At 44.5% G+C, this 17,475-nt stretch overlaps 1 protein-coding gene across 3 annotated transcripts in view; it reads right to left on the reverse strand.

The window, feature by feature from the left end:
* Positions 1–463: 463 nt before the first annotated feature.
* Positions 464–17,475, reverse strand: part of TRAF3IP1 (TRAF3 interacting protein 1) — a gene marked incomplete at its 5' end in the record, with an annotated part of 65,387 nt that continues 48,375 nt past the window's right edge. For all 3 annotated transcript variants that reach the window (XM_079710799.1, XM_079710798.1, XM_079710797.1), the window contains 2 exons: positions 464–802; positions 1,305–1,528. In XM_079710799.1, the coding sequence (XP_079566925.1) occupies positions 637–802; positions 1,305–1,528 (390 nt within the window). In that variant the 3' untranslated portion in view covers positions 464–636. The remainder of the gene's footprint in view (positions 803–1,304; positions 1,529–17,475) is intronic.

Below are 17,475 nucleotides of genomic sequence, written 5' to 3' on the forward strand. Positions count from 1 at the left end.
CCATACTCAAATCTCCTTTTTAAATGTATGAACTTTAAGGGCTGGAAATATAAGCAAAAGATAAAAGGGACCAGTAAGAAAATTACATAACGTGTATGCAATTACAAAGAGGTTAAAAATTAAAGTTCACGCGTACCTTATAAAGATATGGGCCGAAATTAATCCTTTTCAAGTGGAAATGAGCTAAAAATATAATTCATTCATTTTCAGGCTTCATTGTCTTTATGAAGCTCCTATCAAAATGTACAGCCATCCTTCACTCAGTGCTTGACTCACGGAAGTCCTGTCACTAGACTCAGAGTCTGAAATCACGGACGCCTGCATCCCTGGCTGTGCCAGCACCACTTACCTGCTGGAGAATCTGGCACAGAACTGAACAGCCTAGTAAAGAAACTTTTCACACAGGCATTTGCAAGAGCTATTTATAACTAGCAAGTATTCTAGCCGGAAGAAGGTAGGAACACATGGTCTTTCACACACTGAATATGCCTCAAGCTGTAAAGCTCTGAAAATTAGTTGGATAACATTGTAAACTGTTCATTGTCTTCGAACGGCAATTTAAGGAGTAACGATGTTCTAGCCTCCTTTTTACGTGCAAACTGAAGACGACCTTTAGTCTCTGAGACGTTTGAGCTTTCAACTTCTGGAACTCAAATGGATACTATGTACCATTTTCTGAATTTTCTCTTCATTCTTCAGAATACTGGCCTTCACGGCGCAGATCCTGTCCTGCTGGTCTCTGACCAGCTGCTCCAGCTCCGCCAGCTCCGCCTCCAAGGGCTCCAGGGCACAGTCTGTGATGCTGACGGAAAGCAAAGCCAGGGGCTCATAAATATCTTTCACATTTTACATTTGCTTCTTAATTAAAACAGTGGAAGGCAACAAAAGGGAATTAGTCATTGCATCCAAAGAAAAAGGGTAAAAACATAAACGTACTCTTTTAGAGTGAAAAATTAAAATACTTTCAAATTACAGTCACAAAGCTTTGGGGATTTCGATAAGATACATGAAAAATATGGTATCCAAACTGCAAAGTTTGCAGTTTGTTTTAATGTCTAAATCTCGTTTTTGAACACTGACTGCAGATCTCCTCTAACTGCTACAAAGAAATGCACGTTATGCTATGAACGAAAAAGAAACGTGTTTCCTTCGGGGGAGGGGAGGAGGTGAGAGGGTCGAGAGGCCGTGGGCTCTCCGGGGCTCTCCCCCTGGGCTGCGGGCCCACGTGGGCCCTGGGCCCCGCCCCGGCTCCCCCCACCCCGCGCTTTCCCCCTCCCCGGCTCTCTCCCGTCCCGGCCCCCCACCTCTGTTCCTTCTGCAGGGCTTCAGCATGCTGCCGGTTCTCGCTGTGCCACAGCTGCAACTCGTTCTGCATGGCATCCACGTCCTCCTGGATGTAGTCCATGATCTTGCCCAGGGGAAGTGCGCTCCTGCACAGGGTCTGGATGGACCCACGGAGCTTCTCTATCTCCTTGGAGACTATGTCCTTCTCCTTCTTCCACGCCGACTCAAAGACGAGCAGTTTCTCCTACAGTCAGTGGGAAGAGAATGAAGAGAGAGCAACATCCTCACTCCTAAGGCAGGACAGGGCCTGCTAAGGGCGGAAGGGGCATGGGTGTGGGGACAGTGCCGGTTCGGGACCCACCGGGCTATGGGACACTGCTTCACGCCTGTGACCGTGAGGCTAGGCCAGCAGTGACCCCGGGGTGCCAAGCCCTGTGTGAGCACGTCAGCAGCGCCCCGTAAGGGCCTGTCCCTGGAAGGCTGTCCGAGGGGCACATTTCTGTAGGGTAAGATTTTCATTTCCCAACTGACCAGAAACTTACTGCCGCTATTGTTACAAAAGCTCAGGCAAGGCCACTGATGATCTTCCCAAACCGTCTGGCGGGAAGGGGACCTGGCCCTGCATCTCACTCCTTGATGCACCACCTTCCCAGCTTAAATGACTCTGCAACCCAGCCTGCCAGGCCAGAGGAGGGCAGCCGCCAGCCGAGGAGAGGAGGGCCGCGAGGTGGAGAGAGGGAGGTGCGGTGTGCGGACGGAGGGCGCGGCCAACGGCAGCGCGGGGGCAGCAGGTGAGGTCGAGGAGGGCTGGCCTGGGCTGGCCGGTGTGGAGGTGATGGGGCCTGGGGCCCCGGCGGGCATCGAGGGTGCTGGGTCGGCGGGGGAGGGGCTCAGGCACAGCAGGTGAAGGAGGTGACGATGGAGGTGACCAGGAAGCTTCATGCAGTTTTGGCCAGGAGTTCTTGGGCTCTTTGACAAGCAATATTTAATTCCCTTCATATGAGGTTTTACCACAGACGTCTCTGAATTTTAAAAACTGATGTAAGAATCAACAAACAGTTTGGGTTGGGAAACCTTTCCTGGGGAAATGAACAATGTTTAGCAAGTCCCCCCTGGGTGCCCCCACTCCACACAGGCTGACTAAAGCTCCCTGCTTTACCCACTGACACTATGAGTCAGATGCATTAGGTTATAATTAATCAACGTCTTGTTTTATTTTTAAACTTCTTTTATTAAGTTAGATAACCACTTGTGTCACTTCTAATTCCGGTTTCAGACCATACACCCCAGGAGGGCAGGAACCCTGCATCTGGTCCATATAAGTGCTCCTTAAATATTTGCCAAATGAACAGATGAAGTGAATAAGTAAGTTATGAGTCAAGATCCTAGCCCCACCACGTCCTGGCCTTTGGCAAACACACGGAAAGCCTTAACATAATGCCTGGCACACAGAAAGTGTTAAGTACACAGGACTACAAATAAAAGACCAAGCTCATAGAACTAATAAGTGAGCTCTGCAAGGTTGCAGGATACAAGATAAACATACAAAAATCAACTGTGTTCCTATTTACTGGCAATGAACACACAGATACCAAATTTAAAAATACAATGCCATTTATAATTGCTCAAAAAAAAGAAATACTAGGTGTGAATCTAACCAAATATGTATAGAACTTGTATACTGAAAACTACACAATGTGGATGAAATAAATCAAAGGAGATCTAAAAAGAGAGAGCCATACGCTGTTCATCAATTGCAAGATTCAACATAGTAGAGATGTCAATTCTCCCCAAATTGATATATAGGTTTAATACAATTCCTACCAAAATCCCAAATTCTCTGTAGACATGGACAGGATTATCCTAAAACTTGCATAGAAAGTCAAAGGAACTAGCATAGCTAAAACATTTTGAAAAAGAAGAAATAAGAGGGAAGAATCAGGCTACCCAATTTCAGGACTTCCCAGATAGCTACAGTAATCAAGACAGGGTGGTACTGGCAGGATGGACACACAGATCAATGGAACAGAACAGAGAATCCAGAAACAGATCCTCACAAATATGCCCAACTGATTTTTGACGATGGTGCACAAGCAATCCAGTGGAGGAAACACAGCCTGTCAACATAAGGCACTGGAGCAACTGGACATCCACAGGGAAAAATGAACCTTGATCTAAGTCTCACATCTTGTACAAAAATTAACTCAAAATGGATCACAGACTTAAATGTAAAACAGAAAACTATAAAACTTCTAGAAAAAAAGCTAGAAGAAAATCCTTGGGATTTAGGGACCAGGCAAAGAGTTCTGACTTGACACCGAAAGCATGATCAATTAAAGGAAAAACTGATAAGCTGGACTTCATCAGAAGTAAAAACTGTCGCTGGGCAAGAAACCCTGTTGAGAGCATGCAAGACAGCCTGGAGGGTGAGGGGACGTATGTTCAGACCACAGACCTGGTGAAGGACAAGTACCTAGAGTGTAAAAACTCTCAAAAGTCAAAACAGCAAAAAAAGCAAACAGTCAAATTAGAAAACGGACAAAAGAACAGAAATTCCACCAAAGATGATATACAGAAGGCCAACGAGCATGTGAAAAGACGTTCAAAATCATTCCCTATTAAGGAAATGGAAATCAGAACCACAATGAGGTAACACTCCACACCTATCAGAATGTTTAAAACAAAAAACAGCGGCCACACAAAATGCTGGGAAGGGCGCAGAGAAACTGGATCCCTCATTCACGGATGGTGGGAATGTAAGACGGTACAGCTGCTCTGGAAAACCATTTGGCAGTTTCTTTAAAAGCTAAACATGCAACTGCCATACAACCCAGCAATTGTACTCCTGGGCACTGATCCCAGAGAAGAGAAGACATGTTCACACAAAAACCTGTATAGGTATGTTTACAGAAGCTGTATTCAAAGGAGCCAAAAATTGGACACAACCCAGATGCCCTTCAAGGAGTGAGTAGTTAAATAAACTATGCTACATCTGTATCATGGAATACTACTTGGCAATAACAAAGGAATGAACTGTTGATTCACACAACAACCTGGATGGACCTTGAGACAGTTATGCTGAGTGAAAAAAAGCCAGTCTCAAAACTTACATGCTGCGGGCTTCCCTGGTGGCGCAGTGGTTAAGAATCTGCCTGCCAATGCAGGGGACACGGGTTCGAGCCCTGGTCTAGGAGGATCCCACATGCCGTGGAGCAACTAAGCCCATGCGTCATAACTACTGAGCCTGTGCTCTAGAGCCCGTGAGCCACAATTACTGAACCCGTGTGCCGCAACTACTGAAGCCTGCGCGCCTAGAGCCCGTGCTCCGCAACAAGAGAAGCCACCACAATGAGAAGCCTGCGCACCGCAATGAAGAGTAGCCCCCGCTCGCCACAACTAGAGAAAGCCCGCACGCGGCAACGAAGACCCAACACAGCCAAAACTAAATAAAAATTTTAAAATTAAAAAAAAAACACATGCTGCATGATTCCATTTATATAACATTCTTAAAATGATAAAACTATAAAAACGGAGAAGAGATTAGTGGTTGCCAGGGGTTCAGGACGGGGTGGGGTGGAAGGTAGAGGGTGGATTGTGGTTATACAAGGGCAACAAGAGGGATCCTTGTGATGATGGAGATGTTGTATCTTGACTGTATCAAGGTCAGCATCCTGGGAGTCATACTGCACTTGGTTTTGTAAGATGTTATCAGCGAGAAAAACTGAGTAAGACGTCCCTGGGATCTCTCTATTATTTCTTACAACTGCATTTGAATCTACAGTTAACTCAAAATAAGTTTAATTAAAGAAAAAAGGTAGTAGTTACAAAAATGCTTTTAAATTAAAATGCTAAGTGACTAAAATGAATCAATACAGTGACAAACGACTTCCCAGGAAAAACTGTGTTGTCTTTATTATATTGACTACTTACTTAGTTGAGACATTTAAAATTCTATTTAAACCCACTCATAATGATTATTAAGTAATTCCTATGTATCTGGCATCGTGTTGTCTCTAACACAAAACTGTTTAGGGCACAGAGCTTAGGATGGAGACTAACAGGCACAACGTCTTGCCAAACTGGCAAGTCCCAATGTGGATGAAGACAATAAGGGGTCATCTGTCAAAATTCTTCATGTTTCTGTGGCACAGAACCAAACAGGATTGGGAACACTAATCTTGCTTTTTTTTTTTTTTTTTTTTTTTTTTTTTGCGGTATGCGGGCCTCTCACTGTTGTGGCCTCTCCCGTTGCGGAGCACAGGCTCCAGACGTGCAGGCTCAGCAGCCATGGCTCACGGGCCCAGCCGCTCCGCGGCATGTGGAATCTTCCCGGACCGGGGCACGAACCCATGTCCCCTGCATCGGCAGGCAGACTCTCAACCACTGCGCCACCAGGGAAGCCCGGGAACACTAATCTTAAAAGTCATAATTTTACTTTTAAGAGCCTAAGAATTTTAAACAAGATACATTTGGGCTTGGATTATGATAGTCAGGAGAGGCTTTTATTATTGCTGCAAAATATCAAAATTCTGGCATTTTTCAAACTTTCACTTAAATTAAAGTGGCAGGTGGGGTGGATAAGTCAAGCACTGATTATGTGCTTTAAAAGCACACTCCACTGACGACAGCCTCTGATTTACGCATAGCTTCTACTGCTATATCAACAACTTTCCAGACAAATACAACAATTATAAACCCTTGTTTTATAGACTTTTAATATGTACGGTAGAATTGGAGAATCCACCACCGTATCACCACACAGGAATTAGTCACATGAAATATGCTTAATTTTTGAAAACGGAAGAGCAAAAAATAACAAAACTGTATCATGACCCAAAATAGCACCTAAAACCGCCTAGAACACAGGAGGGCCTGTGGGCGAGGAGCGAGCGGTCGGGAGCGTGCGCTCTGCAGCGCCCAAGCCGGTCCCAGCTCGCCTCACTGTCTCCCACCTTTACGGCCTCGGGAGCTTGACGTGACCTCTCTGTACCTCGGTTTCCTCACCATAAAACGGAAGTAATAATATTTACCCTGCAGGTTGGATTAAGTGGGGTAATATAAAATAAGCAGCTCAGTGCGTCGCACGGAGTAAGCCCTCAGTAAACGGTAACCATTATCATAAATTTATCCACCATGAAGGACGAAGCCGCAAGGCCTGCAGGGGGCGCAGGCGAGTTCCTGCTTCAGTGCCGGCGCCGCCGCCGCTCCGGGCAAGGCGAAAGGCTAACAAGTACGCTGATGTACTGTCAACACCAACCGACAAGCTGTATGCCCAGCTTCAGGCAGACAAGTTCTTTCACCAAAAAATCATTTGCCTTCCTTCCTGACACATCCCCTTCCCCATTGCCACTTTATAAATAACCCAAACCATGAAATTAGCCCTTAAAAATCTTTACCGAAAGACTGCAGTGCTGAGCTCGGAGATCTGCAGCTCCTGCGTGTGGCTTGCCACGGGATCAGCTGCTACAGGTGACACAGAAGGGCACGCACACCCGCCCGCCCTCCGGCCTGGCCGGCCCTCCGCCTGCTGCAGGCTGCAGACTGTTTGCTCAGCTGGTAGCGTCTGGCCGGCCACTTCGCACGCGTGCTTCAGAAAAAGTGACTTTCCAAGAGTTTTCAGGTGAACGGTTACTCCTGGGACTTAATATTATTTGCATTTACCACACACACACTTGTCCCCAGAACTGTGGGCATTTGTGTTTATAGTGCTTTTTAAATTTATAATGATTTATTATTATAAGTCATACACATAAAAACTGCTGACCTCCGAGATTTGTTTCTTTAAATTTCAATTACAATGCTTCAGGGCAAAAAAGTACTATTGTTAAAATGCTTGGAAGCCTGACCCTTAGATACTGCTAGAAGTCTCTCAGAAGCGGGACCTGGGGTACGACACTGCCCTCCACTCTGCCGCTGATCTGAGGGGTCACGGACACTCCTGAGCAGAGCTCTACCCTACGTGAAGCCAACCCAATAAACAAAGGCCTGATTCATTGAGGAGGGGGGTAATAAATCAAAGAGTGTGAGTATTTGCTTTAAATAACATACTCTCCCATGACTTCAGGAAGCGATTTATATACAGCCTGTCAAAAGTTCATTTTCTTCGTAAACCGAGGAATGCCTGCATCCAAGTTACATGAGTAAAGCAGAGACCCACAGAATAATGATTCCAAGCGTCCTGTTCATCCAGAAATATTCCATCACCAAACTTCTCTGTAAACCACACATTCATTTCTAGTGTGGGTCAAACTGGTATCTTGAACGCACAGTAAAACAGTCTGGAATCAAACACTTTAACCTTTACACACACACAGAAAACCACCTAAGACATAAATGAACAGTTTAACAAAATGATAAAGTGACACCTGCAGCCATCATCTGGGTGAGGAAAGCAAACCCTGCCAGGGTCCCCAAAGCCCAAGGTCACTGTCAGCCTGCCGTCCCTGGTGTTCGAGTCTCGGGTCTGCATGACGGGCTCTGCTGTTTGCTGACCCGTGTGCCTGTCCTGTGTGCACGGGACAAATGGAATCACACATGTATCTGCATGTGTTGGCCTCTGTTGCTCAACGCTGTACTTGAGAATCAACCATGCAATTACGAGCACACGCATTCTGTTCATCTGCATTGCTGAATGGTTATGTCATCATATGAATACACCATGATTTATCCAACCACTCCACTGCTGGTGGACACTTGGGTGATTCTTGGTCTGGGGCCATGACAAACAAGGCAACTCGGAACAATCTTATACATTTGTCCTAATACACACGGGCACAGGATTCTCCACGGCATGCAACAAGAAGTGGCATTGCTGGGTCAACGGGTACGTGTGTCACACAGTTGTCCAAAGTGGTTGTACCAATTTATATCAAATATTTTTCACAAGCCAGTATTTTACTTCTGTGCACGTATAAGAACGTCGACTCCGATGGCATTTCCACAATCTGACAGCTGCAGGTATAACTACTGAACACTGGCAGCAGAGAGAAAACCACCGGTCCAAGTCAGGGATATGCTGTTAAAAAACCTCCCAGCTGGTAAAATCTGCTCACTGCAGCCACTACGGATAAGAAATAAACACGAGCAGGAAGCTTTTAGAACGTATGTATGAGAAGCTATATAGTGTGAGGTTCACTGATGTCCTACCTGTGCGACTGTCTACATAATCTTGGGCAAGATAACTCTTGTGCCTCAGTTTCCTAACCTAGAAAATGGGGATGACACCTATCTCATAAATTACCGTGAGGATTAAATGAAGTGATGTATGCAATTCCTTAGGGATAGTAAGTGCTCTATCAATGTCAGCTGTTGTTATAATTATTATACTGTCTACGACTGAGAATATACGATGGGTAAGCTTCTACAGGAGAAGAAATGCATATAAGGAACCACCTAGAACCTGGTGCAGAGAGAAATCAAAAGATCATTAAATGTTAGCTACTTCTACGAACATTAATGTCCTTGGAAAGGAACGAGGAACCCTCTCGGAAGGCTGGTGTGTTAAGATAAGAGTACAGAGGCTTGGTGTGGGGTCACTGTGGCTGAAGCCAAAGGTTACTGCACAGAACAGAGAAGACGTACCTTCAGCCTGGCCTTTCAGACTGACCTGAAAATGGAAAGAATTTAAAAAATCACCTTGTCACATGGAGGACTGACCATACTGACACTAACAAAGCAGGCAACCGGGAAATGTAGAACTCAGATTCCCAGCTAAAATGATCCCATCTCTACTTAAAGTAATGAAAGTAAGTTAAGAATATGACATTACTGGCCTAAACCTGGTCCTTTCAAACATTTTTATGAAAGGCTATTCTCATATATTTATGCTTTCAGAAAAACTTCAGAATATTCCCTGCCAAATTCCAAAACATCCATTGAATATTTACCGGAATTGCATTAAACTTACAAGTTAACTTGAGAGAAGTGACATCTCTATAATATTGAGTTTCCACCCAGAAACACAATGTCTCTCTCGACTTTTTCCAGACCTTTTATATGTCTTGGTAAAATTCTGTGGCTTCTCAATACAGTTACTATAAATTCTTATTAAATGCACACATGCCTTGGAAACTTACATTTTTGTTTCCAGTTCTGGATGGGGGACTTGATATACATTGTTTCCAACTGGTTATTGCTGACATATAGGAAAAGTACTGACTTCTGTGTATTTATTTTGTCACTGGCCACCTTATAAATTTTTTAAATAGTTTTAACTTTTAGGGGGGGTTGATTGACTTGGTACCCTGTTGTCATCTTCAAATGTTGGTGACCCTGTCTCCCTTCCAGAATTCAACCTCATTTCTTTTTGTACCAGTTAGACCCTCCAGAATATCTCAGCCGGGTTTCATTTCACATCCTTGTTCCTGAATCCCATGGAAACACCTGCAGCCCCTCCCTGTTGTGTAGGTTGCTGACTGCTTGATGCAGGTACTCTCCCGCCCGTGGCCAGAGGTACCTTCCTACCCCTCGTTCACTGCAAGCTTGTAGAAATAATGGGATGCTGAATTTTATATGTGCCATTTATTCTTGAGAGACAACCCACTCACTAGTGATTTTACCTGAGACACAACACACTCAGTAGTGGTTTTATTTGGTTCAAGAATAATTTCTTGGTTAAATGTAAGGTAAGTAAGCTAAGTTTAAAGGATGCTACAACAGCTGACTTGAGTTTTTTTTTAACTGAAACAACTGACTCTTTCCTGGATGTGGCAGCCCAAAAGAAGAAGAAATACTGACTATTAAAGAAAATGGACAAAAATATATTTACCCACTAGGGAATAGAGTTTCCATTCCTAGAGTGTATTCTATTTCACTATTAATCATATAATAAAATGTGTGCTTTAGAAAAAAATAAGATTAGGAATTCGTAACCATGAACCTTTATTTTTGTATTTCTTTATCTTTGTTTAAATCTTTAAAATTCATTCTAGCTAGAGATTTTTAGGATTCTGCAATTCTTTTAAGCTACACCAAGTAGATTCTGCCCAAATAACAAAACTGAAACCGAACTAGGGAACAACTATAAAACAGAACAAAATGTCAGAGGCAACCATGCTCAGGAGATAGACAAAGGCAGTGGACAGCTCAGAGCTGGACAGGAGGACACTCGGGCAGCCAGCCCACTCTCACTCCGATCTCCACGTGGGGACAATCTCCCAACTGCGGCACAGAGTAGGGGGCCACCAAGCTTTGGAGACTCCACCACAGGGCAGCGGATGTGCTGACTCTGCAGGCAGGGAGCCCTTGGAGAATGCCGTCTTAGGCGATCACCCATGATGGGAGCCTCTGCGGAAACCCAGGTTTCCGTGGAGAGGTCCAGCACACCACCAGAGCAAAACAATCCAAGTGTGGATGCATTGGAGAGGGAAAGAGAAACAACCTGACTTCACCCATGGTGTCACTCCTCCCCAAGGTGGAACAGCTTAGGGCCAAGAGAGACCACCATGGCCTGTGATTTCTCCCGAGGGGGACAGTGAGAGCGCTGGAGTGGGCACTCCGCTTCCCCAGCTCTGTGGGAAACTGCCAAAGAGGCTCCTTTCTCTCTCGCCCCATCCAGAGTCGTAAGCTGCATGCTGGGAGAGTGGCAGGTAGCTAAACTGATGCAGATCCTACTACCCCCACTGCAGACTCCACCTACAAGTCTGCCTATGAGCCGCTGGGGACGCCTTACCTAGCTGGCCCATGGGTGCCCCCCAGCGCTCAGCGTGCCTCACCCACACGCACTCCCACCCTGCAGCCACTCCTGTGTGTGATCCCCACATGGTGAGAGCAAGCTCTGATGGACGACTACTGAGCACGTGCAGAGAGCCAGCCTGAGTCTGTGGAGAGAGAGACCACAACCTTCAGCTTGAGCTCCCTCCACTCCTGGGAAAAGAGACGGAGGCTGTCATCACCCAGCCAGGAGCTGCAGGGCGGAGAGATGGCACAGAAGCTGAGGAATTCTGCTGAAGGAGGGAGCAAGAAACGGCAAGAAACATGGAGCGAGCGTACACATAGGAGACAAGAAAGCCTCAGAATCCCTAGCAGGGCTGGTGGAAATATTTATCACCCAAAGTCAGTTAGTAAAGAATGGAGGAGATGGCTGCTACTTCAAATGTGAAGACAGCAACATAAGACTCAAGGAACAAGGGGCTTCCCTGGTGGTGCAGTGGTTGAGAATCCACCTGACAATGCAGGGGACATGGGTTTGAGCTCTGGTCTGGAAAGATCCCACATGCTGCGGAGCAACTAAGCCCATGCGCCACAACTACTGAGCCTGCGCTCTAGAGCCCGCGAGCCACAACTACTGAGCCCACATGCCACAACTACTGAAGCCCACACGCCTAGAGCCCGTACTCCACAACAAGAGAAGCCACCGCAATGAGAAGCCCGCACACCACAACAAAGAGTAGTCCCTACTCACTGCAACTAGAGAAAGCCCGCGTGCAGCAACAAAGACGCAATGCAGCCAAAAATAAATAAATAAGATAAATAAATTAAAAAAAAAAGACTCAAGGACCATGAAAAATCAAGAAAACATGACACCACCAATACTCTTCCAGTAACCAATACCAAAGACATGGAGAGCTCCAATTTACCTGATAAAGAACCCAAAATAGTTATTTTAAGGAAGTTCGATGAGCTGCAAGGAAACACAGACAGTTCAACAAATCAGGAAAATTATATAGGAAAAAAAATGAGAAGTTTAACAAAGAGATAGAAACAGAAGTTCTGGAGCTGAATAACACAACCAATGAAATGAAAAATGTGACGAGAGCATCAACAACAGAATGGTTCAAGTGGAAGAAGAATCTGTGAAGTAGAAAACAAGACCTTCAAAATTATCCTGTCTGGGGGGAAAGAATGAATGAAAAAGAGTGAGGAAAGCCTACGTGATCAATGGGCACCATCAAGAGAAGCAATCTACAAATTACTGGAGTCCCTGAAGAAAAGAGGGAGAAAGGGCAGAAAGCTTATTTAAAGAAATAATGGCTGAGAACTTCCCAAATCTGGAAGAGGATTTGGACATCCAAGTTCATGAAGCTCACAGTTCATCAAACAAACTTCACCTAAGGAGATCTTCTCCAAGATGCATGATAATGAAACTGTCAAAAATCAAAGACAAGAAGAGACTCTTAAAGCAGCAAGAGAAAAGCAGCTTGTAACTTCCAGCTATCCCCATAAAGCAATCTGCAGATCTGTCAGCAGAAACCTTACAGGGCAGGAAAGAGTGGGACAAAATATTCAAAGAGATGAAGGAAAAAATTGCCAACCAAGAATACTCTATCCAGCAAAGCTGTCCTTCAGAAATGAAGGAGATAAGACTTTCTCAGATAAACAAAAGCTGAGGGAGTTCATCACCACTAGATCTGCCTTATAAGAAATGCTGAAAGGAGTTCTTCAGGCTGAAACTAAAGGACACTAATTAGTAACATGAAAACATGAAAATATACAACACACTGGTGAAGATAAGTATACTGTCAAATTCAAAATACTCTAATACTGGCCTCTTGCCTTCCAAGATGGCCCACACTCTGTCTATGGAGTGTGTATCTCCCTGAATAAACCTGCTTTCCCTTTAAAAATAAATAAATAGATAAATAAATAGGTGCATGTATAAATGCAATTATTTTTCTTGAAATGTAGTATTAACCAAATTTAAAACATTTCATCGGAAACAAAATGCTGATCCTGAAGGAAGCAATCTCAAGATGGGACCTCATAGTTCTTATGTCATGACATATAGTTACTCTTAGATTTATGGCTGTTAAATAAGAAGCCATAAAGTCTCAAAAATAGCATATTTGTTAACTGTAGACAATCCCATGTAAATCGTGCCTTCTAAAGTGTCATAGACAGAGAAGAAATGTCACAAGGCTTATCCATGTCTAGCATTTCTGCTAAAGCCAAAAGAAACAACAACAACAACAAAACTCTAGTACTGTAATGTCATGGAGGTATTAACCACTTAACTCTAGTATAAAGGTTTGAGGAAAAGAGTATTAAAAATAACTAAAGCTACAATAATTTGTTAATAAATACACAATATAAAAAGAGGTAGATCACAATATCAAAAACATAAGGGGGAGTAAAAGGGTAGAGTTTTTGTACGCAACTGAAGTTAAGCTGTTATCAGTGTAAAACAGATTGTTATATCTATAAGATGTTTTACGTAAGCCTCAGAAAAAAACAAAGCAAAAAAAAAAAACGAAAAAAAAAGCAGAGCAAAAACCTACAGTAGATACACAAAAGATAAAGAGAAGAGAATCAAGGCATGCCACTATGGAAAATCATGAATTCACAAAGACAGGCAGAAAGAGAAGAAGAAAGGAACATGGGAATCAGAAAACAGCCAGAAAATAACAGGATGGCATTATTAAGTCCTTACTTAGTGTAATTACTCTACATGTAAATAGATTAAATTCTCCAAGCAAAAAGCACAGAGCAGACCCAGCAATTCCACTTCTGGGAACATATCTGAAGGAAATGAAAGCACCATGTCCAAGAGCCATCTGCAGCCCCATGTTTATTGTAGCTCTATTCACAATAGCAAAGACATGGAAACAACCTAAGTGTCCATCAACAGATGAATGGATAAAGAAGTTGTGGGATGGATGGATAGACAGTTATACACAGTGGAATATTATTCACCCACACAAAGCGAAGAAATCCTACCATTTGCAACAACACAGGTAGACCCTTGTGCATTGTGCTAAGGGAAATACATCAGGCAGAGAAAGACAAATACAGTATGATGGGGGTAAAGGGAGAAGGAATTGGAGGAAGGTGGTCAAAAGGTACGAACTTCCAGTTATAAGACAAAATAAGTACTGGGAATGTGATGTACAACACAATGGTTATAGCTAACACTGCTGTACAGTATATATGAAAGTTGTTAGTTAGGAGAATAGATCCTAAGAGTTCTCATCACAAGGAAAAAAATTTCTCTTTTTTTGTATCTATGAGAGATGATGGATGTTAGCTAACTTGTTATGGCAATCATTTCACGATATATTTAAGTCAAATCATTACGCTGTACACCTTAAAAGTGCACAGTGCTATATGTCAATTATATTTCAATAAAACTGGGAGAAAGAAGGCATAGAGTGGCTGGAAGGATAAAAAAAAAAAAAAAAAAACAAGACTCAAGTACCTGTTGCCTGCAAGAGACTCACTTCACCTTTAAAGATACACATAGGTTAAAAGTGAAGGGATGGAAAAAGATATTTCACAAAATTAGAAACCAAAAGAGAGCAGGGGTATCTATACTTGTATCCGACAAAATAGAGTTTAAGCCAAAAACTGTAAGAAGAGACAAAAAAGGTCATTATATATAATGATAAAGGGGTCAATTCATCAAGAGTTTGTAACAACCATAAATATATATGCATATATATGCATATGCATTATAAATATATATGCACCCAACATCGGCACACCTAGGTATATGAAGCAAATACTAATAGGAGAGAGGAAGATAAACTCTTGGGCTCAAGCTGCCCCATCTGACCCAGAAGTTCCATGGAAACAGAATTCTGAAAAAGTATCGAGCCTCCTACTGAGTCCCGTCATCAAGGCAAGAAAACCAGTGGCCATTCTGTGAAGAGGACGGATGGCTCTGGGAGAACCCTCAGACGACCAGACCAGAGGCGTCGGGCTCAACAGATGGAGAAAACTGGTACCAAGCACTCAGAGGAACCTAACCCTGAGAAGACCTTCCCAGGAAGGGCCCCTGCTTTCCATCCAAGGCATCTCCAAGGCATCTCCATGGCATCTCCAAGGCACCTCCATGGCATCTCCATGGCATCTCCATGGCTACAGCATTCACATTTAAGCATCAACTAATAAATCTTCAGGGACATCAAAGTTATTAACATCCTTTTATGTCATTTTCATTATATCTCACATTCCTCTCATCTCTTTACAAGTCTATTATTTGTTATTTAGATTTCTCAGGAGCTCAAGACTAAAAAGGTGTGTGCAGGCATTTCCTGTACAATACTGTTAGGATGATCTCACCTTGGGGAAGCAGGGAGAGCCATGGGGTAAGTGAGTAAGCTTGGAGTGGTTAGGCTCATGCAAGCCAGGGCCAACAAGAAACACTCCCTGCTCCTGACACAGCAACCTGGGCAGACACACCAGCGAGAAAGAGGCCCCACTCCCTGCATGTCAGCAAGAGGAAGAAGCTATAACTGGATCACACAGGCCACCAGGCAGGAGGTAGTGCATGTTCCCTATTGGTTAGGATGATGCTTTTAGATCTGCCTCAAGTCCATAGCTCCATAGCCCCCCCACCCAAATGAGCCAGGTCCAAGAAGGCCACTGCTACCACCCAGGGCTGGAGGGAGTGGACAGGCTCTTTCCTCCCCGAGTACTGACCCCAGGTCTTCTAAGGGTTTAATGGGATCAGCCCTTGTGCACAGGAACCAGAAGTGGAGGTTAAGCAACTCCTACCTCCTCCCTCCAGGGGTCAGCGACCACCTGGCACAGAAGCTTGAAGGCACCGTCTCATTCCTGGCTGTGCATCAGAATCATCTGGGGAAGTTTTTAAACATACCCACACCAGGATCCTGTCCAAAGACTGACCTATGGGTTTGGGCAGACCCAGCACCAATATTTAACAAGACCCTTTGGACAGGGCTAATGCACAGACTGTTTAAGCAGATGTACCTTAAGGAAATTTCAAAGGATACAGGGTTCTAAAGTTCACTTCCTTTATACTTTATAATCACCTCCCATGATGTAGGCAGTGGCAGCAAATGAATCTAAGTTTAAAAATATACTTTAAAAAAAAAAAAAAAAAAAAAATATACTTTAGAAGTGTTTTTCTCTTTTCACTATCATCTCTGGAAATGCCCATTAGGATTATTAAATTATTTTGCTTTTCCTTTCCATCCCTTTATTAACTAATTGAATTTGCTACTTTAAATGTCTTGCTAAAATATTTATCATTTTCTATTGAGCCTATTGCTCCAATCTGTCCTTATAATTCTGGCTCCAGTTTTATTTTTTCATATTTAGACTTCTCAATTCTTACCATATTTAATGGCTCTAAAAATACCAGATAAAATAATCACACCCAAATTAAGCATTAACCCCTAAATGCAGTTACTGGGCTATGACCCCAGTGAATTTCATGGTTGGCATGTGAAATGGAGAAGAAATCAACACTCAAACCTGTAATTGGAAGTACCCGGATATCAGAGGTCTTCAGCAGAAAATAAATTCCGCAGAATTCGTGATGAGCATAAGCAGTGTGCCCAAAGCTAGGAGGAGCAAAGGAAATGCAAATAAAGGCCGCTCTGTCCCTGACACCCTGAGGGCGCTGAGGACAGTGGCAAGAGTGCTGCAGGTGCCCTGCAGACACAGATGGCACAATTCGGTCTTCTTACGCCGGGACTCATTATTCTTCGCTCCTCCAGCACTCAAGTCAGTCCAAAAACACATCCTACAATTCCAGGTGGCCACCGATGCCATGAAGAAAACAGTCGGGTGGGACACTCGTGGGTGAGGGGCTGGAGGGAGGACTGGTGTAGCCGGCAGGTAGGGAAGGCCTCTCTGAAGAGGCGACACGTGAGTGGGGACTTGAGCGGGGGTTTCTGTGACAGGTCCTGATACTGGCCACCCGGCAAGAGGCCGGAAGCCGCTGGCCCCGCAGCACAACCCAGGGGAGGAGGGGGCTTGCCTGCAGGAAAGCAATCAGGAAAGCAAGCCGCTAATTACACCCTGACAACAGCCCCGCCCTACCTCCTACAGACAGACAGACAGACAGAGGGAGCGCAGAGGGGACAAACCTCAGCTCTGGGATCCCGCCGAGCCCCCGCAGGGCAGCTGCACCCAGTGTCCCTCCCAGGGCTTCCGGAGGGGGGGGCAAGCTGACCCACGTGTGTCGGAGAAGGACCCCTACCCAGGCCTCGCTACCCGCGACCTATGTGCCCCGCAGGCAAGAGCATGGGAACCTGTGACTGTCAGCAGCTGGCGACCAGGAAACCCTGTGAGCTCCGAGCTACTGGTTCTCAAGCTGTAGTCAGATAAGAATTGAGCTCCTGCTTCTGATAGCAGCCCTGGGGAGAGGAGCCCCCGAGGGGACCAACCTCTGTCTGAGAAGAAGGAAGGGCACCCAGCCTCAAGGCTCCATGGAACCTCTGTGAACCAGATCACGCCTCTGACTTCAACTGTCCAGGGCACAGGAAAAAAACGAATTTTATAAAA

Source organism: Hyperoodon ampullatus, assembly GCF_949752795.1.
Source record: "Hyperoodon ampullatus genome assembly, chromosome: 8".
NCBI lineage: Eukaryota > Metazoa > Chordata > Mammalia > Artiodactyla > Ziphiidae > Hyperoodon > Hyperoodon ampullatus.